The sequence below is a fragment of the Nomascus leucogenys genome, chromosome 6, assembly GCF_006542625.1.
Source record: "Nomascus leucogenys isolate Asia chromosome 6, Asia_NLE_v1, whole genome shotgun sequence".
NCBI classification, from domain to species: Eukaryota; Metazoa; Chordata; class Mammalia; order Primates; family Hylobatidae; genus Nomascus; species Nomascus leucogenys.
In genome coordinates this window covers 8,295,881-8,319,614 of record NC_044386.1, presented here as the reverse complement: position 1 = coordinate 8,319,614, position 23,734 = coordinate 8,295,881, and the positions used below count along the sequence as shown (strand labels likewise).

The 23,734-nt window shown below is 40.3% G+C and overlaps 1 protein-coding gene across 1 annotated transcript in view; it reads left to right on the top strand.

Moving 5' to 3' along the window:
• SEMA5A (semaphorin 5A) overlaps positions 1-23,734 on the top strand; it is a 502,481-nt gene that overhangs the window by 382,241 nt on the left and 96,506 nt on the right. The window contains exons 12-13 of the mRNA XM_003263156.3: positions 1,891-2,098; positions 19,838-19,955. Coding sequence (XP_003263204.1) covers positions 1,891-2,098; positions 19,838-19,955 — 326 coding nt within the window. The remainder of the gene's footprint in view (positions 1-1,890; positions 2,099-19,837; positions 19,956-23,734) is intronic.

Genomic DNA, 23,734 nt, shown 5'->3' with positions numbered 1-23,734 from the left:
GCAAGGCGGCCACAGGCTCTGTGCCCATCACTGCTCCATAGGAAGGCTGACACCTCCCTCTGCTGGTGCCTCATGGGAACCTCCTTGCAGGGCCTTGTGGCTGACACATTTGTGCTGAAGTCACCTTTCCTGAAGCCCCCATCTTGTTCCTGTTAGTTTCTTGGTACTGTATAAGTTTATTGATGCTTTGCTCTGCCCCAGGCAGAGAGATCTAAGAATCATTGAGGTTGAACTTTCCAACAAGCTCATGAACTGTGATGTCCAAGTCAAAATTAATTTGAATTATAGAATTAAGACATAAATTTTTTCTTACATGCTTACATCTGTGAACTGTGAATTTGCTAAAATGCCTGCCTCTCTACGCAACAGCTGCCCCTTTCTCTTCCCTCTCTCATTCTCTCTCTCTTTTTCCTCACCCTTTTACATGAACACAAATACATACTCTTTCCTCCAAGATCACTTTAAAATCTTCCCCGCATATAGCATACTTCAGTGTATGCTTGATCTTTTTCAAAAGTAACATATTTAACCAGTTAGCTTAAAACGAAAGCAAGCAATTGTTTGCCAATACTGTATACATGATTTTTCAGTCAGTGCATAATCAGAAAATGCTCATTGGAGATATTTCAGATACGCTTTTTAAAGTAAATTCAGGCTAAAACATGTCTGCATATGTATTGTTTTTTAAACAAATAGCTTCCATCTCGAAGGCTTTCATGGAGAGAAAAAAATGTAAAGTATTTTATCCAAGGACTTTTGCAATGAATTGCTTGATAGGAGGCCTTGAAGTCAAATATTCTTGACTACTTCTGGTTTTAGAATAACTTCTTAAACTCATTTTCTGTGTTTGCAAAATAGGAATGATGGTGTTTTGAAACTCAGGATCATGGAAGGTTTTAATCAGTCAGGGCCTTCAGGATGATTCCAGGTACCTGAGTGGATCTCTAAGGGGCTTCCAGAAGGCTGGATTTCATGCCTGGGATTTGCAGGGTGTCAGCAACGAGTTGCGGGGTGCAGCACAGGGTACCTGGGAGAGCAATGTTCGTTTCAACTGTGTGTCCTCCCTACACACAGGTGCTGGCCATGCTGTCCCCGCCACCCTCCCACTGGCATGTTGAGAAGACCCTGCTCCGCACCCCTCATAGCTGGGAAGGCTGCATGGCTCAGGGGTCGCTCACCCTCCAGCAGTGCTAGCAGTCAAGCAGATAAATAAGTGCACAGGAACACCCAGGGAGCAGGAAACCTGGAGTGGGGAGGGCTTGGATCAGGCCAGAAATGGATATTCAGAAGCACAGGAAAGAAAGTTTAGAGGAGTTGAGCCCAAGAAAATCATCCCAAAGAGCAAGCACTAGGAGGAAAGAAGGAGCTAATACAGACAGATGAAGGAGGGAGACGGAGGAGGGTGTACTTCTCCGGGCAGGAAGGCGGAGGGGGCATCACTGTCATACTGGATATTTGAAGCTGCCCATCACATTGCGTTTTCCTTGCCCTGCTGGGCACCAAAATCAGCACCTCCATCACTAAGAATCCAAGATCGTCCCTTGAGGGCCTCTCTTTCCTGATGTTCTCCATGGGATGGCACAAAGCTTGCTACTTTGAGCTCTCCATCCCTAGACTTGGAACTGGAAGGGTCCAACCGGAGATGATTAGTCCTCATCCCTTGCTACATGAGAGCATCATTTTAAAAGATACTGCTGCCTGGGCCCCACATCCAGTGCAGCTGACCTAACTGGTCTGCAGTGGGGTCCTGGTGTACTGTTTTTGAAGGATGCTCAGATGGCTTTCCTGGCTGAAGATCCATGGCTGCATACACAGCACACTCTGTTTAACCAGGGATTGGTCTGTGAGACCCTCTGACCTTGTTTCCTTTTCATCCTGTGACCTTCATAGATTATGGAACCATTAAGAAAGTGCGGGCGCCCCTGAATCAGACCTCAAGCAGCTGTTTGCTGGAAGAGATTGAGCTCTTCCCTGAGAGGCGGAGGGAGCCCATCAGGAGCCTGCAGATCCTGCACAGCCAGAGCGTCCTGTTCGTGGGCCTGCGGGAGCACGTGGTCAAGATCCCCCTGAAGAGGTGCCAGTTCTACCGCACACGCAGGTAGGGCATCTCCGGGGTCAGGATGCACTGGTGACAGCCAGGGAGGCTTCAGATGCCCTGAAGTTGAACGGCCTCAGAGCCACCCTTCATGCCTCTGAGAGTCCTGTGCTCTAGGATACAGAGCTTTCATGAAAATAGATTCACTGTGATAACAACAACCCACCAGTTCTCCTCAGCGGAGGAGCCACGTTATAATACCTGTAAGCAGTTTTCAGGGTTAAAATAAATTATTCAGTGCCTTAGAACACTCAGTGGTAATACTGATATTTGATGACTGTATTAATCTGTTAATCTGGCACAAGCTTATACATATATATGTATATATATATATATATATATTTTTTTTTTTTTTGAGACACAGTCTCACTCTGTCACCCAGGCTGGAGTACAAGGGTGAGACCTCAGCTCACTGCAACCTCTGGCTGCCAAGTTCAAGTGATTCTCGTGCCTCAGCCTCCCAAGTAGCTGGGAATGCAGATGTGTGCCACCATGCCTGGCTAATTTTGGTATTTTTAGTAGAGACAGGGTTTCACCATGTTGGCCAGGCTGTTCTTGAACTCCTGACCTCAAGTGATCTGCCCACCTCTGCCTCCCAAAGTCCTGGGATTACAGGCTTGAGCTACTGCACCTGGCCTCAAGCTTGTATTTTATTTGAATATAGAAATAACAAAAAATATTATAAGGTATACGTCCTTCTCGACCACAGCTCTTATGCTGATAACCCCTTGAGAAGAAGGAGTGGTTGATGTTGCTGCAGTGGCACCCACTTTCCGGGACACCCCCTCCCGCCACTGTCCTTGGCACCAGCTCCCCTGGAGTGCTGCTTCTCTACTGAGCCTGCAGAGAGAGTAGGGAGGGAGGTCTCCAGCCACAGGGAAACCCAAGTGTCATTGCATCTTCCTTCACCTTCAGGCCAGTCTTATCTTCCATGGGACATCCACGATCAACCACAGTTGTGTTTAAAGTTTAATTTGGAAACATGTTGGCCCAGGTGCTTAGGAAATGAAAAAGTACTGTATACATCACACACTTGACCAGCACTTTACTCCGGGACATTGTATATACACTCTGATCCCTGACAAAAGATCGCCCTTGGGGAAATCAGAATCTTAAATGTTCTTAGGCATCTTGTTTAATTTGACTCCTAAAGCAGGGTGTAATTGCAGATTTGGAGTAGAAATAGTCCTTTTTGATATATCACTCACAGACATCTACCCTACACGGGCCACTCTCTCTCAAAACAAGGTGCCTAATGACACTGGCTTTGGAACTTAGAAGCTAGGGTTCATGGAACAGGCCTGTTGTTGCTTTTTTTTTTTTTTTTTTTTTTTTTTGAAATGGAGTCTTGCTCTGTAACCCAAGCTGGAGTGCAGTGGTGTGACCTCGGCTCACTGCAATCTCCACCTCCTGGGTTCAAGTGATTCTCTTTCCTCGGCCTCCCGAGTAGCTGGAATTACGTGTGCCACCATGCCCAGCTAATTTTTGTATTTTTAGTAGAGACAGGGTTTCACCATGTTGGCCAGGCTTATCTGGAATTCCTGACCTCGAGTGATCCGCCCGCCTCTGCCTCCCAAAGTGCTGGGATTACAGGTGTGCGCCACTGCGCCCAGCCCTTGCTTGTTGCTGTTTCATGACCCAGGTCACAAAAGTATTTCAGAATTCACTTTCTCACTCAACACATGTGAATTGCTATAGAATCAAATAGAATAATATATAGAGTATAAAATTTAAGGCACTCTGCAAAGTGAGTATTCTTAGGTAGAAGGAAGGTTTTTATGTGTAATCACAACAATATGCCTTTCAAGGTGATTCTAGAAAATGAAGTCTATAATATAATGTCTCCTTTGAAATGAGAGAGAGTTAAGGAATAATGCGAGGAACCTCCCAGCTAATCATAATGATATTGTGAACGTTAATAACAGCTAGTGGTATTTATTAACTGCCATTCTTATATATGCTTACTTCCTAAATTTAACCACTGGCTGCTTGAAATGTGTTCTGGTTTGTGTTCCCTGCAGAACTAGCCTAGGGAAGGAATTATTCTTCCCCTGGTTGCTGTTGGTTCAGTGGGTAACAGGGTTGGGGTCTGGCCAACAGGATGTCATAGCTGGAATATATCTAGAAGGACACCAGTCTTTCAACTCCAGCTCAGTGAAGGATGACCTTTTTGGAGGGTGACACAGGATAACCCGCAGGAAGCTGCAGGCCTGTGCTGTCTGCAGGGTGATTCTGGTGCCAGAATGGGAATGCGTGAGGCAATTCATCTTTTACAGGTTGCTGTGCTTCCTTGAGTCTGGGTCACAATCACTCAGCCTCTTGTACATGCAACTTAGGAACTAAGTTCTGCATCAGATCAGTGATGAGAGGCACAGTGTCCCTGGCATCTCTCATGCACCTGAACTGCCAGCCCACTTGTGGATCCACAGGAGCTGGTGCTCCAGGCATAGAGGCCTGGGGAGGAGTTCACTGTTCCCTCCTTCCTTTCGAGGAGAATGATGCCACTGGTGTGTCTTCATTGGGCTCCTGAGAGGGAAGGAGCTTGACGTTTATAGCTGGAGCTTAATCACACTGCTGTTTACTCTGAGAGAAGCAGCAAGAGATTGTAACTTCATTTTCAACTGATAGACTATGGTCTTCTGTGTGCCCATCCTCAGAGGGGGTTAGTTTGTGCCTGGTCCTTTAGTATTTCATTTGAGAAAAGAAAACTAAAGATTTCAACCCAAGCATTTCTCTGAATATTTCCAATGTGTTTCTCTATCATCCTACTCCTGTAGAAAGATAGGAAACCCTCCCTAGTTAACATACCATGGAGAAAAGAATCTTTTTAAAAAAATAATAATGCATAAACATTTTTTGTAAATTATAAGGAAAAATTGTGGATTTTTTTGATAAAAGCAATTTTAATCTTTCAGAAAGATGCTTAAAGAAGTACACTAAATAGGAATAGGAAAACAATTGGGTAACAATTGGATACTAATTTCTTTGCCAATATACTTTCCATCATAGAATCTCAGTAATGCCATTTATTATTGGAAAACCAGTCTTATAAATGAATCTTGAAGTATTTAAAAAGGGAAACTGCTTGTCTAAATTACCTCCTTCAAAATCATGTTTACATGTTTAATTTTCTTGAGTCTTTTTTCCAAAGACAATGCACAATGACATTTCTTAAAATGTATATAAATGATAACTGATACAATTTCACAAATTTCTTTTACATATCTGACAATATACTAGATTTTGTGAGAATTTTGCGGAATTATTATGTCAACCCTGAAAGTAAAGTAGCATACCATATCCATTGTTCAGATGAGGAAATGACAGCTCATATTTTTGGTGTCCTGCTCAAGGTCACATAGCTACTGCAATATGAGACCTGGGTCAGAGCCAAGACTACCCCAGGCCCATGTTGTGTTACTGGTTCTTTCTCCTGCCCCTGGTACAATGAGGACCACCCATTCAGTGGTCAGATTTCAGAAGAAGGGGCTGCTGGATTGCACTCTTCATGTGTGCAACTGAGAGGCAGAGCTGGTCAGTACCCAGACAGGCAAAAGCCAGGTCTCCTGAGAGATGCTCACCCCTCCTTCCCGTTAGCCTCTTCCTCATTCTGCTTGCCATCAGACTGAATCAAGCAAACATGAAGGAGGTTTTGTACTCTGTTTTTCCAAAGCTTTCTAAGCTGAGTCTCCATTCTCCGGTTGTTCTTAAGGAGATCCTGGGACCTCAGGCATCGGGGGTTGGGAGTGGTGAGAGAGCACCTGCCTGTACTAACCACACATGTGTTGTGACTGATCAGAACATAGCACTGTTCCCTTGGAAAGTTATTTTAAAAGATCAATATTTCAAAATTATATTTCAGTCAAGTTTGACCTCAAAGACGAGCAAAAAAATTGTGTTTTGATGTTAGCATTTTTTTAGCACAGCCATTTAATAGAGTGAGAAAATCATGCAAAAGACAAAGCTAACTCATTGGAATTGGTGGTGATCTCTGGGGATGTAGAGTGCCAGAGAAACTGCACTATTCATGCATATCCTTTTTCATTTTAGGCCTTATTGACCACATCTGTGTATAAGTTGCATAAAGTGAGTTCACATTCACTAATTTCTGAGGAATTTGGGGATCTGGGAAGGCCCAGATATGAGTACCATGAGTAACAGGGGAAGACAGGAAAGCTGACCTCATCCTGTGGGCCGGGTCATGCACCTGGCTCATGGTCCAGTAGCATCATGTGGTCTTGAAAGTGGGAAAAGGCTGGAAGTGGTGACTCACACCTGTAATCCAAACACTTCTTGAGGCTGAGGCAGGAGGATTGCTTGAGGCCAGGAATTCAAGACTAGCTTGGGGAACATGGTGAGACCCATCTCTACAGTGAATAAATTAATTAAGTGGAAAAAGTCTCCATGAGGAGACACAGGATGGAGCAGCCACTCACTGACTTCCTGCCTTGTGTAAACACCAATGTGAAGTCAGAATCTGCTACCCTATGAGCTCTGGCTAAGAGCTCACGGGGTTCCCACCTCTGTAATTCAGGAGGAAAAGGGCAGCCACAGGACCTGTGCTCTAATAATCTTGTCTAGAAATCAGGTTGTTATTTTCTCCCACAAGAAAATGTTATAGCCTTCCAAGTAGTATGTCTGATTGTACCTCTTCAAGGCTAAGAAAAGAACAGCTTAGAGGTGTGGTGATGGGAGGGCTGCTGATTTGGACTCTTTTTTTTTTGTTTTTGTTTTTGTTTTTGAGACGAGTCTCACTCTGTTACGCAGGCTAGAGTGCAGTGGTGTGATCTCAGCTCACTGCAACCTCCATCTTCTAGGTTCAAGTGATTCTCCTGCCTCAGCCTCCCAAGTAGCTGGGACTACAGGCGTGTGCCACCAGGTCTGGCTAAGTTTTGTATTTTTAGTAGAAACAGGGTTTCGCCACATTGTCCAGGCTGGTCTTGAACTCCTGATCTCAAGTGATCCACCCACCTCGGCCTCCCAAAGTGCTGAGATTACAGGCATAGGCCACAACGCACGGCCCTGATGTGGACTTTTAAAATCATTTTAAGGACTCTGTGTGGAGTGGATCAGCATGTTGGCAAACTTCCTTTGCAAAGGGCCAGAGAGAAACGCTTCTAGGCTGCACAGGTGTCCAGTCTCTGTTGAAACTCCTCAGCTCTTCCCTTGCAGTGTGAAAGCAGTCATAGACCATAATGAATGGGTAGATGTGTGGGTCAAGCAAGGCTGATGGATTTGTCTGTTGAGAAAAGTGTGATCCACTTTTAGATCCAGACAGTTTATTACTTAGCCAAAAAAAAAAAGAGCAGAAAATGAGTCTACTCGCCACATCCCTTTTCCCACAAGATGATATCAAAACAAAAGGGGCAGCCGGGCATGGTGGCTCACACTTGTAATCTCAGCACTTTGGGAGGCTGAGGAGGGCAGATCACTTGAGGTCAGGAGTTCGAGACCAGCCTGGCCAACATGGCAAAACCCCGTCTCTACTAAAAATACAGAAATTAGCTGGACATGGTAGTGCATGCCTGAAATCACAGCTACTTGGGAGGCTGAGGCAAGAGAATCACTTGAACCCGGGAGGCAGAGGTTGCAGTGAGCCGAGATCACACCACTGCACTCCAGCCTGGACGACAGAGTGAGACTCTGTCTCAAAAACAAAACAAAACATAAAGCCAGGTGACAGTGCAGCAGGAGAACTAAGGCACTGTGCTCTCAGCCATGCTGTAGCCTGGCAGTTTTAGAGCCTAAAGCTGTATCCTAGTGCGGGTATATGAGGGGGCAGAAAGCCTTACACCTCATCAGAACCTGGAAAGCAATGAGAAGTTCCTGACAGCCTTCCTGGGACATAGGGATGTGGGAGGAATGGTTTTGCAGCAGTTCCTCATAATCCTCCCATGTTCCAGTATCAGGGAGGATCCTGGGGGCCAAAGCTTAGGTCACCTGTAAGTAAGCTTTGTCCTGTGGCCTCTGAGCACTCATGAACAGTTACCAGAGAGGAGTATTCCCCAGTTCTGTGTTTCAGGAAAAGTTTAGGTGGCCGTATGAATTTGGCCACAGGCTGTGTGGTTTGCTGACCCCTAAGTTAGGTTATCATCTGCCTTTTGAATAAATGAATGTCCCTTAATAACACTAATTTATAAAATTAGATATTACATTTATCAAATGAGTTATTAAATTACATAGATTAATCTGTACCCTAATATTTTCTGAACATCATGGACTTTTCTAACCTTTGGATATTTACTCATACAATCTTAATTTTTTATTTAACAGTCATTGAAAGAGTGTGCAATTAATCTTTAATCATAGAACAGAAAGTAGACTGTGAATTCCTGCATGCCAGCACAGACTTCACTCAAGCTGTGGGCACATGAGCTCCCAAAGCCTGGGCTTCCTCTATGCTTCTGGGTTCAATGAAGCCCCCAGCCTGGTATCCAACTCAAAAAAGGGTCAATAAATATAATATTTGTTAAATTAACAAATGGACCTTCTGCCTCTCCCTTATCTGCTAATTTACTTCATACCTTGAAAAGAAGCAAAATTCTTGTGACAAAATAAAATTCCTTTACAGAAAAATGTGGCAATATCACACAGTAGCAAAAGGATTGAAAGCCTTTGGGCCTTAGGTGGGTTTTGTTTGTTTGTTTGTTTTATTTTTGCTTAATGAACTAATTGAGGGAAAGGAGAGAAAATCTGGGAACTGGAAGAATTATAGCCTACATATTAAAGAGTCACACCTTTTAAATTGTGCCTTATAAAACTAGAGGGAAAGATGGACCATTAAGAAAAAGACATTGGGCAGGACGTGGTGGCTCACTCCTATAATCCCAGCTCTTTGGGAGGCTAACCTGGGTGGATCAAGAGGTCAGGAGTTTGAGACTAGCCTGGCCAACATGGTGAAACCCTGTCTCTACTAAAAATACAAACATTAGCTGGGCGTGGTGGCGCATGCCTGTAAAACCAGCTACTCCAAGGCTGAGGCAGGAGAATCGCTTAAACCCAGGAGGCGGAGGTTGCAGTGAACTCCAGCCTGGGTGACAGAGCAAGACTCTGTCTAGGAAAAAAAGAAAAGGAAAAAGACATTGGCTCCATTGAGTGAACTGGTATTTGGGTGTTCTTAATGCAGTTAACCTTTAATAGTATCATTTAGTTAAAGAAATTAACACCTCATCAAAAAAATTAGTATGGCAATTAGATTACTACAGGACATTTATTGCTCTAAAGGTCAAAGTTTTAAAAGGTGGAGTTAATAGGTTGACACCTTTCTTAATTAAATATTCCCTAAAGACAGCATCTGCCAATGGGAAAAGCATACAATGTGTACAGAGAAATTGTAGGGTCTTCACGTGGTCTCCCAGCCAGACGACCTTACTCATTTGGTCATTAATCAAATGAACATTCAGGAGGACATTTTGACATGTACCCATTTTACAAAGTAAATATCCCCTCAGAATGAACTTAATATTTGCCAGATCTGAAAGTCTTGAGTTTTTGTTTGTGCTGGCTTTGGTTTAACCTCTAGAGAATGTGGATTTTTTTGTAATTAATTCCTTTATATTATATTTATTGAACTCAATACTTGCCAAAAACCAAGGGAGGCCCTGCATAGAGGATGATGAATGAAGCATCCCTGACCCTGCCTTCAGAGGACTCAGTGTAATAAGAAATTCTGGTGTAAGTAAAATCACCTGCTGTCATGGAACTGAGCCAAAGGACCTTGGAGTTACCTTAGAATTTATTCCAAAATCGATTTATCTTTAAAGTCTGATCCTGGAATACACTAGGACCTAATCTCCTCACCTAAGGTTCCTCTCCAATTATTTTTTAAAGCTATATCTGTATCATAACCAGTGTTCTAATTTTCAATTTCCAGTAGTAAGGGAATTAATCACCACTTATGATATACCCTTTCAACTATTGTTCTCTGATTGAGTTTTCTGAAGCCATTAAGCTACACCTATGAAGACATCTGTATGATACAACAAAAATGTAATAAAGCACAGCAACATTATATGGATGCCACCATTAAATCTGTTTTTAAAAATAGAGAAATGGCAGAAAGTAAATGCACCAAGTTTTTGTTGGTGCTGGCACTAACAAAAGTGGTAAGTGCTAATTAGGACAGTGAGGAAGACATGATAAGAGGGGCTCCAAGGTAGGCTTGGGCTGGAGCACAGTGTATTCCAGTGTTGTCATAAGGTAACATCCCCAGACCCTGGGCAGGGTGGGTAAGAACCCATCAACACGTGAAACTGCTTTACTAAGAGAACGTGTCCTTGGTCTCTAATTGGCAGTGTGTGTTTTCAACAGTCGGGTAAAGTTTGAAAATCTATTACCAACTGTTTGTACTTAGTTGAGAAACACAACTAAGGGAGATCAGAAAGAAAAAGTTTCCTTTTTGGCCAGGTGCTGTGGCTCACGCCTGTAATCCCAGCACTTTGGGAGGCCGAGGAGGGTGGATTGCTTGAGGTCAAGAGTTTGAGACTAGTCTGGTCAACATGGTGAAACCGCATCTCTGCTAAAAATACAAAAAAAAAAAAAAAAAAAGGTGGGTGTGGTGGCAGGAGCCTGTGATCTCAGCTACTTGGGAGGCTGAGGCAGGGGAATTGCTTGAACCAGGGAGGTGGAGTTTGCAGTGAGCCAAGATTGCACCGCTACACTCCAGTCTGTGCGACAGAGACTCCGTCTAAAAAAAAAAAAAAGTTTTCTTCTTTAATATCTACTCCACAGGCTTCCTGCTTTTGAGCTCTCAAATTTAAAGTTATGTAAGAATTCCATAGGAAAGCTTGAGCTGCCACCATTCTTGGCTCCAGACCCTTGCACCTGAGTTATCCTAAATAGGAACACCTGGGCTTCTCCTAAGATTTTTTTTTTTTTTTTTTTTTTTTGTTGCATAGTCCAGTGAATTCTTAAGGAAATAACTATTCTCATATGTTTACAAAACAGCTTGCCTATGCAAAGAGCATGAGCTTTGCATTCAGGTGGTTCTGGATGGGGCTTTTGTGTGTGTGTGACCATAAGCCAGTTACTCGAATTCTTTGTATCTCATTTCTCAATCCTGTTTCCATAGGAGTGTGTTATCAGAGATAAAGAGAGAGAGGCTATGTTAGGGGTCTGGTACATAATAAGAATTCAACACAAGATAGTTCCTTTCCTGTTTTAATACTATACTCAGCTCATGCAGGTCCTTCTGAGCTGTCATTGCCTGCGAGTGGTCTTTTATACTTTCTGCACACTATGTTGAAGGCTGGGCTTCAAAGTCTCCCTCTGTCCTAGATGTAACTCAAAATAAAAAGTGAATGAACAAACAAGAAAGAAAAGGAAAAAAAAAAAGTAAAAAGGACAGACTGCTCTTGTATGTGTGGTTTGCCTTCTTTGCCCACGTATACTTCACATGGTCTCTGGACTAAACTGAAGGTAAACTGACCAGCCAATCATTTGCTGCTCTGCCTTCAAACAACTTCACGTTGTCGGAGAGGAGGATTCTTCTCCTTTCATTCAATTGTTTCCTGACTGTTGGGGCAAATCAACAGTTCATGAGACTCTAGCATGACCACATGATGTGCTTGGGTGAGTGATGTCAGCATGGCCTCTTCCAAGCAGTGGGAGCATCTGTCCGTGGATTTGCAATAATTCCCTGTCTTGAGTGAACATGTCTCTATCCACACAAGAGCAACTGGGATTCAGGCACTGATGAAGGCTACACAGGGCCAGGTGTGAAGAGAGCCAGGTGCTTGTCTTCACCACCGTCACCGGCTGCCCAGCAGTCATGAGGGCACCAGAGAATCCACATTCAAGGCAGACCCCACACTTGCTGTAACTACCTGCCGAGAGGGACAAATGTTCTTTCTGAGGGGTGGGCTGTACTACACAGAAGGGTTTCTTGGCATTGAACCTCTTCCACTCAATTGCGGTCAAACTGTTAGGTGAATTATAAGAAAACGGAATAATACATATTTTCCCCTCTGGACTTACTCCCCTTTAATGTTTTGAGTAAAAATTAAAATGTATTACTTGACACCTTCTGCATTCTTCAGGCATAATTGTTGACCCTTAAACCCTATTTCACAGAAGTGTCTCTCTTGAAAAACATGTTATATAGCAAATAAGTAATCGTGTCTTCATTTTAAATCTTAATTAGCAGAGAGGAGAGGACACTGGGGGAGGGTGAACTTTGGAGGTACCTATAATTATGCCTACTTATAGAATAGAGATGTGGAATACCAATGGTGTGGGCTTCTCCCTGAATGAAGTGACCAGTAATTATTTTCTTTTCTTCTTGAGCACATAGACACAACTTTTTCTGGTTGCCATTCCTGGTGAGTTACTTCCACATCACGGAACCATGGAAGGTTTATGTTGGGCCATTGAAACGCCCTGTGCTCCCTTTGTCCTGGTTTTGGTCCCCTGGTACAATCCTAGCCATGGAAGAGGCTGCCTTTCTTGGCTTTGTCCTAGAGGCAGTCTTGGCCTTTCTAGAAAGACTTTATATTTGTTCTAGAGAAAAGTTTACAATGATTGAAGCCCACAAGGAGGTCAAGACAAACAGCTCAGGATTCAGTGCTTAAAGAGGGAGTGGAACGGGGTCTCTGCATCAGGTCAGAAACCAAAGCTGGCAAACTAAGTTAATCACAAGTCCTAGATCCAGGAAGAAAGTTTGACTTGCTTATTTCAAATGTGCACTATCTAATCCCATCACTATTTTTTAAATTATCAATTTTCTGGAAACGCTTCACTGTAAAATGTGTATCAATCTTGTTCAATTTTAAAACAGATTTTTCAGGAAAATTGAAATGTTATATTTGCCTATTAAGGTTTTAACTAAAAGAACATTTGCTTAATATGCTTAGTATTAGTGCCAGTATAAGTCAATTATTTAAATTTAATATTAAGTGCAAAATGAAATGTAAAAAACAGCCATTGTATTTGATCAGTGTTATTTAATGTTAAGCCGAGTAGTTTTTAATACCTGAAAAGTATTAAAAATTAGTCACTAATTGAAATAGAGTACATTAATTTCACCTACAAATCATAGCATGCAACATGAATTATTATTGGACTTAGTATTTTCAATATAGCATGTTTTCAACTACCTCAGAAGTCCATAGTGTATAATAACTTGAAATTGTGCTTAGGGACTAATTATAACAACTGTATGCATCTCCATCTCAAAAAAACCTTTTTTATATACTATCTAGTATGATGTAACTCTCCAAACAGCCCTGTGAATAGGTATTTTTGTTCCAGTTTTGCAGAAGAGGAAAACAAAGAAAATGTATGTTCTAGCTGGATTTACCAACTGAAGGATCTGTGGATGTCTCAGGAAGGTTATTGTCTACTTGGAATTTTCTTCAGTCTTATTTTTAGTAAGATAATTTGTTTGTTTGAGATGGATTCTCACTCTGTCACCCAGGCTGGAGTGCAGTGGCACGATCTCAGCTCACTGCAGCCTCTGCCTCTCAGATTCAAGTGATTCTCCTGCCTCAGCCTCCCGAAAGGGCATGTGCCACCACACCCGGCTAATTTTTGTATTTTTAGTAAAGACAGGGTCTCACCATGTTGACCAAGCTGGTCTTGAACTTCTGACCTCAAATGATCTACCCACCTTTAGCTCCCAAAGTGTTGGGATTACAGGCATGAGCCACCGTGCCTGGCCAGATAATATTTTTAATTGCAGCTCTTGAAGTAAAAGAATAGCTTATGAAGTATATGGTAACATCGTGCTTAGGAATGAGACAGATTTTCATAGGAATTAGGGAAGGGATAATTCATAGACAGGTTGATCACTACCACAATCATTGTAATGATAATAGAAATTAATATTGATGTTTGAAGTGTGGCTCTTGCACAGTATTTGGGAAGCACTATAAAGTATGCAACACTTGCAAGGAAACCCTCAATCTTTAGTGGGGCCCAAGGACTCTGCCCATTTCTCTCCTCAAGCTTCAGCCCAAGTCCAGCCCAAGCCCATTTTACCAGTTTTCAAACTCTCCAAGTTCTCTCCCCGCTGAGTGCTTTTCCCAAACTGATCTCTCTGCAAAAAGTTCTGTTCTTGCTGGCTCCTATCAAATGGGTCACTTCTGTTCATCCCATTTGTTCCAGTCCCTGAATATCCTCTCACCCAAGGCTCACCCACCCATCGAAGTGGGGATTCACCAGACTCTTAGGGCCCTTTGAGTTCTTCCTTTGCAACTGGTGGTTGATATTTATCATGTAACTATTTAATATGTACTTTCTTAACCAAATGGTAAGTTCTTGGAGCTCAGTGACAGTGTCTGTTTGCCATGGTACACCCAGCACTTTCAAAGTTGACTTCATGGCAAGTGCTCATAAGTATGTGCTGAATCGATACATGATTGAAACACTTTTAAAATCCCATGTTTAAGAATACATTTTATATTAACAAAATGGCAAAAATCCTTAATATCAAAAATAAACTGACCTAATGATAATTAGAGTGACAGTGACAAGCCAGATAAAGTCATCACTTAGATAATCTAATAGGCACGAGGAATTGTACTCAGTAATAAATCTCAACTTCTCAGAAATACAGTGAAAATATTTTAATGAATAAACTAATTTTTCTGTTACTCCAACGAACAAAAAACATAATTGCAAAATTTTAAAATGTAAAGAAATAATTTAGATATATGTTGATGTTATTGTCGTGTGGAAAGGAAAGCAGACATTTATCCTGCTTTTTAGAATTAAGGCCTGTCTCCAAATATACGTTTAGCTCTAAAAAATATGCTCAATAAGTGTGTTTTTGAAAAAAATTAAACCTTCGGATTCTGACTAACATTTTTATCTGAATTCAGATACTTTCAAATACCAGGGTAATATGTAAAATGAGAATGGTGGAAGGTCATTAACACATTATGGAAATTTTGAACTTGAATGTTGATAATTATATTTGAATAGCATGTATTTATGGGGTATAAAATGCTGCTATGACATATGTTTACAATTTGGAATAATTAAATCAAGCTAAAACTTTTATTAAAAATATTTATCACACAAGGAAAAACATTTTCAAAGTGGAATACAGAAAAGCCGCTTTCACAATGGCTGCATTAATTGGAAACCCATGATTTTCCACAGTTTCTTAAAGAGATCCAGCTTCCAAAAATAAAATTGTGTGATAGATTTTCTTAAGACATAATTTAGAATAAAGGTAGATCTCATCAGAATTTTGTCCATGGTATAAAATATTTTGCATGAGGAAATTATATTTAAATATACATGGTATTTTATTGAATGGGCATTTGTGTTTGTAAAGACATTTTAACATTTTAAAAGATAAGTGTAATGTTAGGAACATGCAGAACCATTGGCATCATCATCAGAAGAAAGAGATGTTGTTACATGTAGCTTTCCATTTAAAACAGCTTGAAATACTTCCCTCTAACACTGGGGCATTGTTTTAAGTCTCCAAGCAGCTTTGCACGGGAAGTCTGGGGTAAATGTAGGGAGTCCGTGGAATTTTTCCCTTTTTGGAGGTTTAATTTTACCTACTGGTCATGTTGCTTTAATAAGAAACATGGAGAAGAATGCAGGGCTTTTGAATGATCTCTAAGTGTAGCCTCGGTATATACTTTTGCTCTGTGTAAAGAATCACACACAGAGAATTCCCATATGTGATATACACTATGTTATTTTGTCGATGAAAGAATACTCTCAGGTTTGCCATAGGAGCTGCAAATATAAATATGTCACTTTTGGCAGTTTAGTAAGATGAGGACACTCTCAGATCCGATCTCATTGGCACAGCCAGGTGAGGTCACAGCAGGGAGCAGAAGGACTCTTAGCACTCACCCCACCCAGGTCTGTCTCATGAGTTGCACTTGAAGGGTCTCCAGATTTCCAGCAACTTCCTCTGGGTATTTTTCTACAGAACAACACTGCACATGCAAAGCTACTCAGGAAGAAATTACTGACCCCTGGATAATAAATGCACATGTTTCATGGTCTTAGTCATTGGTTGTGATCGTTTATTCTCATCTTCTCTATTCCCTGCACAAAAAAGGTGTTATTAAATCAATTGTGTGTGTTGAGAATTGAGAAAATTTTTATGTGTTTTCGACAATAAAAATACAGGTTCAAGTTTTATTCAATGAAACTGATCATTGAAATAATTTTTTATTTTAAATAGTACATTATTGGGAATCATATTCCCACAGGTAGAGATTTTAAAATGCTTATGCTCGCACTCTCTGTTATCAACTTGTAGTATTTGAAAAGGATGTCATTTGAATAACAGGAAAAGAAACCATACTCACATCTCTTACTCTTCCTCTAACACCTGAATTTGTTTGTTTTGTGTGGGGTTTGAGATGTTTAGATTTTTAAATACGTATTTGTGATTTTTGATTTTGTTTGTTTGTTTATGAGGAGGAGAAAAATACATTTCAAATGGATAAAGGATAGGGAGCCAAAGAAATGATACCTTAGAAGAATCAGAAGGAATTGGGGGAGTGATGTTTCTGTAATCTTTAATCTTTCTATAATATTCGATGTTTAATCTTTAAGTTGGGAAGATTTAAGTGAGAAAGATCTTAACATGGAACACACATTAGATGCCATAAAGGAAAGTGTTCATAAGTTTTACTGCATAAAATTTTATAACATGTATATCTCAAGAAAAAAATGTCAAACGGGGAAAATATTACTCAGAGAGGGCTGCATTTTAATGCAAAAATAACCCCTTCCAGTGACCATGTAATAAAATGAATGACTCATGAAAGAGATCAAATCAGGAATTGGGTATGGATAGGAAGTTTACACACGGAAAATGCAAATGTTTAAAAAGTATATTCATCTATGCTAAGCCTTAACCAAAGACACAACTGAAAGAAATGAAAACAGACAATTGAGAAATTCTATTTTTTTAATATACCAGCTTTCTGAAAGACTTACCCGTTGGGTGAGTTAAAAAATATGGTAACTTCCAGTGTGTAACAGGGTGAGGCAGCAGAGGCACTCGTATGTTGTTGGTTGGTCCAAATTTAATAATGCCCATAACTTTTGATTCAAAAGTTACGTGAATAAAATTTTATCATATAGCAAACCCATACAAAAATGAGCACTGCAGCCTTGCTTTTAAAGGGTAAAGTTAATAATTTTAAGGGGGAAATTTACACTGCTGGTGGGAATGTAAACTAGTACAACTACTGTGGAAAACAGTGTGGCGATTCCTTAAAGAACTAGAAGTAGAACTACCGTTTGATCCAGCAATCCCACTACTGGGTATCTATCTGGAGGAAAAGAAGTCATTATATGAAAAAAGGCACTTGCACATGCATGTTTATAGTGGCACAATTCACAATTGCAAAAATGTGGAACCAACCCAAATGCCTATCAATCAAGGAGTGGTTGAAGAAACTGTGATACATATATATGATGGAATACTACTCAGCCATAAAAAGGAATAAATTAACAGCAACCTGGAAGAGATTGGAGACTATTATTCTAAGTGAAGTAACTCAGGAATAGAAAAGCAAACATTACATGTTCTCACTTTTAAGTGGGAGCTAAGCTATGAGGATGCAAAGGCATAAGAATGACACAGTGGACTTTGGGGACTCAGGTGCAAAGGGTGGGAAGGGGGTGAGGGATAAAAGACCACAAATTGGATGCAGTGGATATTGTATACTGCTTGGGTGATGGGTGCACCAAAATCTCATAAATCATCACAAAAGTACTCATGTAACCAAACACCACCTGTTCCCCAATAACCTATGGAAATAAAAAATTGAAAATAAAATAAATAAAATAAAATGAAGGGGAAATTTAAATAAATGTTGGTTCATCAAAGAAATGGAGCACTATATAGCTGTTAAAGGGAATAAGGTAGAGCTATATTTATTGACAAGAATAGTGCAATAATGTATTATTGGTTGTAGAAAGCAAAATGTGAAACGGCGTGTACAATCACATTTGTGTGTATTACATATCATTTTTATATAAAACATATATTTGCCTATAAACAATAACAAAATACATATGTGTATATATAGATATGTGCACACAAGTATGCTTATATGTGTGGATAAAATATCTGCAGAATATGTGAGTTAGTATAAACAGTACCTACTACTAGGGAAATAGGCTTTGTCCTTGTCCTTTATAACTGCTTTGTTTGTATTTTTGAATGGAAGTCATGTCTGCATACGGTCGCATATCAGGGAGTTTTAATGAGGTTATAGGAACAGGTAATTGTTTCATACCTTTTTGTACCCCAACCTAGCCCTACTTCTGAGAAACAGCTTTTTAAATCATTTGCACTTCTTTAGGTAATTAATAAATGATAATTGTATAATAATTCACTACATATCAGTAGATTGATCAACTGTAAATATATCTTCCCTAGCTGTGCAGCCTTCAAATCAATCTTTCCCTCCTTCAGTTTCTTCATTTCAAAGTGAGAATCAATGTAGTGCCTAATTGAGATACTGTATTTATAAGGTTGTCATGGGGTTTAAATGACCAAATATAAGTCACATTCTTAGAAAACTGCTTTATAGATGATTAATACATTTGGTGTTTTAAGAATGACAATTTTGTATTATAAATATGAACAATTCATCATTACTTATGCTACCTCCCTGCCGACAGGGTTGATGGTTAAGCCGTGATTTCTGGTCCTACCAGATTTCTAGTCCTTGACTAGTTTGTAACAGGTCCTCCCTCACTGTGAGTACTGTCCTACCTCTAAGAGGGGTCATTGGCACCTCCATGCTGGCATTGCCTCTCTTTCCTCACATCTGCTTCCTGCCCCTCCGACTTCTTGGCCCATTCACAGAATTTCCAGGTTCAATGTCCTGTGTGCCCATGACATTATCTTCTGTATATTTCTGGCTCCATCGCTATCATCTCTGTCTTCTTCCTCCCTCATTTACCTTTGCTTGTCTTTACAGTGTAAAGGCCACAGCCCTCATCTAATAATGCCCATGTAGTGTATGAACTCTTTCGTTTAGACAAAGTTAAAAAGAAAATATCCGCCATCTACAATACTTTTGATATCATATGTAGGATATAATAGACACAACTATATGAAATTACTATTAAATTGAAAATTTTAATACATTTAAGGTACAGTAAACAAATGAAAGATGTTCCTATTTTTTGAGTTTGAACTATTCATGTTGAAGAGTTTTGGATGTATCTGTATGTCATTGGGCTAATTTGTCAGATTTTCTGTGCCTCAGTTTTCTCATCAATAAGGTGGTGGTAATAATGATGATTATTATGGTGATGGTAACAGTAAATAAAGTGAAAATAACACCTGCCTATCAAATCGTTTAAGCGTCTGCATGCTATGATAGTTTGTATTATAGTTAATATGATAGTAGGTGTTCAACAAATAATACCTGTTGTAAAGAGGAGGAGAATAATGGTGACAGTAGTGGTGATAACAGCTATGTTGTTTCTGAACATTGTAGAATCTTGATTTTAGCACTATATATGACAGCAAAATGCTTGTGTTGGCTCATCTTTAGTCATCTGTCATGTATGTTAGATTAAAACATAGATTTTTCAAAATGTCTGTGTAAATGATTTAATATTAGATATTTACTGGAGTGTGCAGATAGCTGTTTTCTCCAGTGTGCAGCCTAAATACCCATTGGGCTTCATATGTAAGAAATCCCATACCTCTCTACCAAGGGACAGGTTCACCTTGTCTTGTGTATCTTATCTTGGGTAAAGCAACCTTTCTGTTGACCATTTGGTGTGTGTTTCCAGCACCTGCATTGGGGCCCAGGACCCTTACTGTGGCTGGGACGTGGTGATGAAGAAATGCACAAGCCTGGAGGAGAGCCTGAGCATGACGCAGTGGGAACAGAGCATCTCTGCGTGTCCGGTGAGTGCCCACCTTCTCCATCCTCTGACAATGCTGCCCACAGGAGCCATGATCCCCTGGTGATCCTCAATCACACTGTCACGCTGTCTGCGCCTTTTCATATGAGAACCTTTTTTGCAAACCCAGTCTGTGCTCTCTCAGATCACTTGGCTCTTGGCTTGCACAGGGCCACATGGAATGCTGTTATAGGTTTTTTGTCTGTTCGAAGAGAAATGTCTTCAGAGAAAACTGTGTTGATTTGATAATGGAGTTTATGGTTTCTGTTTTATTCTTGGATTTTTTTTCCCCCTCCAGAGTTTGCTGTGGACTATTTTGCCCCTTATAGCACTAATAAAACAGGAACTTCCACACCCAAAAATTTCTTTTGGGAGATATAATTCCAGAGGCTGACATAAAGAAAGATGAGAAAGGAGTAAACTAAAGGATATTACTTTCACCTTCATGTGGGGCCAACCAATAGATCCTGTTCAAGGTCACAGGAAGGCCTGGGAGAGACAGCCTAGAGTGCGTTCCCATAGAGGACTTTGTGGAATGAGGAGAAACTCACCTGTATTGAGAGCCAGACTGAATCCAAGAAAAGCACATTTCATGGTTTCCTTTGCTGATATGTTTGTTTGGGTCCACATTTATAGGAACCAGTACTTAGAATATTTTTTGCTTTTTTTGTTTGTTTGTTTGTTTTTGGAACATTTTTGGCCTTTAGAACATTTCATCCAATCATCTCAAGTTCTCTTATGGGTTCTCATAGAATATGAACAACAGCTATTAACTTCCACATAATGGAAAAGTCATAAGTCATGTTGCCTTCAGAAAACTGCTGATCTCTGCCCATCAGTTCTGCTGTATCTCTGCAAGACAGAGGTGTGGCACATTCAGCGTGTGAACTCCTTGCTGTTTCTTCCATGCTTTAGAACTGCGAAGGCATCGCAACAGTCAGCCTGTTTCCTACCAAAGTACTTACCTTTTATGTTATCTCAACCACATATTCATGAAGCCTGTTCTTCAGCTTGAAAGTCAGAAAACCAGACAGGATGAAACAAGGAAGTCTGGGGCTATTCAAACCAGTGTCATTTCCCAAATGTTGGCACTGAATCAAAGGGCCTTCACTGTAACAGTGTGTGCAGCACCACATCTAGGCTCTGGAAAGCTTCCTAGTAGGATTAGCTATGAGTCCTCATGATTGTTTAACTTCATATCTATTATTTTAGAAGCCAATTTTTCTGCAAAATCCCTTTAAAATGGTTAGAAAAATGCCATTGTTTGTTCTAAGTCCCTTCCTATTTCTGAAAAGTACTAAGAGCACAAGGATGTTCATCTTTCATTCTTTGCAGCTTGATAAAATATAATGTTTAATACCTGAAATGTGGTTCCAAATACAGACATACACTTTGGAAGAATCAGCAGATCTTCTTGTAGACCTTTGATCTTGCATTTTCAATCGTAAAAAAGGCACAAGATAATAGCTGTGTTTCTTAAGTATTAGGCCATTGTCTAGGACCCAGAGTTGTTTTAGCATATATCTAAGAGATACTAATTATGTAATTATTAGTATCTGTAATGGGAGCTTCCCAGCAGGCAGCATGTTCCTGTAGGACCCTCAACCTAGAGAGGCCTTTCCATCCATGCTCTAGTGTTTGTGGGCTGGAGTTCATGGGCTAGAAATACACACCCACGCACTTGTGTTATAATGAATGTATGTATTGTATATGTCTTTAGTCATTAAATGGAGAGTTGGCTGGGCACAGTGGCTCATGCCTGTAAACCCAGCACTTTAGGAGGCTGAGAAAGGAGGATTGCTTGAGGCCAAGAGTTTGAGACCAGGCTGGGCAACATAGTGAGGCCCTGACTCTACAGAAAAGTAAAATAATTTAATTAGGCATGATGGTGCATACTTGTAGTTCCATCTACTCTGGTGGCTGATGTGGGAGGATTGCCTAAAGAGTTTGAGGCTGTGGTGAACCAAGATCATGCCACTTGTATTAGTCTGCTTTCACACTGCTATAAAGAAATACCTAGACCAGGTAATTTATAAGGGATAGAGATTTAATTGACTTACAGTTCTGCATGGCTGAAGAGGCCTCAGGAAACTTACAATCATGGCGGAAAGTGAAGAAGAAGCAAGCACGCACCTTCTTCACAAGTCAGCAGGAGAAGAGTTCAGGAGAAACTCACTTTTAAACCATCAGATCTTGTTAGAACTCCCTCACTATCAGGAAAACAGAATGGGGGAAACCACCCTCATGATTCAATCACCTCCCACTAGCTTCCTCCCTTGACATGTAGGGATTACAGTTTGAGATGAGATTTAGGTGGGGGCATAGAGCCAAAGCATATCACCACTGCACTCCAGCCTGGGCAACAGAACAAGACTTGTCTCAAAAAAAAAAAAAAAAAAAAAAAGAACGAAAGAAAAGGAAAGATTTAATATTTAAGAAGTGAAGATAGGGTGGTCACTAAAGTTGTTTCCTGCTGCTGAGAGGACCTGAGGTCCTTGTTGCCTTCTGACCTTACTTGAGTTTTTAACAAGTAAGGTCAGAAGGTAACAAGGATCTGCCATGGTGTCAAGGCTGCCTCCTCTACCATCTCTGCTTTCAAAAATAAAGCTGAGATGTGATATCTGGCTCTCAGTCAGCAAAACACTCATTACAAGGTCTGTTTCTTCTGATGACAGGGTATTTCATTACACAAAACTATCCCTGTCATGCCACCCAATGTATTTTATCACATATCAAGATACACTTTAGATAAGTTAAGCATATACAAAGAAGGCAACAAAAGATAATAAATTATGTCATTTTGAGTGAAACACAGCAAAGGAAACCATATATATTTCTGAGTTATATAGGCTACCATTTTGAAAATTAGAAATTCATATTTTCTAACTATACATCTCTTTCTACAAATCTATATCTTAGAAGGAGATGACCTAGATGTAAATGATTTGCATTAATATAGAGCAGTAATAACTTAGAGAGGTATTTAAAAAAACTATTGAAATGTAATTTTCTTCCATGTTATTTTTTAACTGAAATGGGACAAGGGCTTAATTTTATTGGGCAAATCTATCATATATAATCATTTCTGTTATGTCACTGGTTGTGATGTGTACACTGCTTTATATATTGCTAAGAAACAACAACAGCAAAAAACATTCTCATGGATTGCAAGATACCAGTTTATTTTAGAGATGGTAAAATACAAAAAAAAAAAACAGAGAGAAGTTTGCAATCAGTAAACACTTTTACCTACCTCTACATATATAGATTACAGAGGTATGTATCTCTATCCAAAGGAAATTAAGCTTTATAAGCTGAGGGATTTTTGAATGAGACCAAATATCTTATACCTCATGTAAAAGTGCAAGCTGCATAATGAAAGACAGAAGATCCTGTTACATTGAGTGCAGTAAGAGTTACAGTAATGTTGATGATGGTGAGTCAACCTCAGACCCTCTTGTGTGTGACCCTACCAAGTAAACCTTCACAAACCTTGGATCAATGACATAGCACAACTGAGTTTCCCAAAGTTAGTGTTCTAGTCAAACCTCATGCAGTGACTGTGACTTATGGCTGTCTTAGACCATTTATGTTGCTACAACAGAATACCTAAGGCTGAGTGATTTAAATTGGAAAGAAATTTATTTCACACCATCTTGAAGGCTGGTAAATCTAAGATCAAGGTACCGCTACTTAGTCCGGTGAGGGGCTTCTTGCTGTGTTCCATCTAGAAGAAGGTGGGAGGGCAAGAGAGAGCCAACTTTCTTTGTCACAACCCAATCC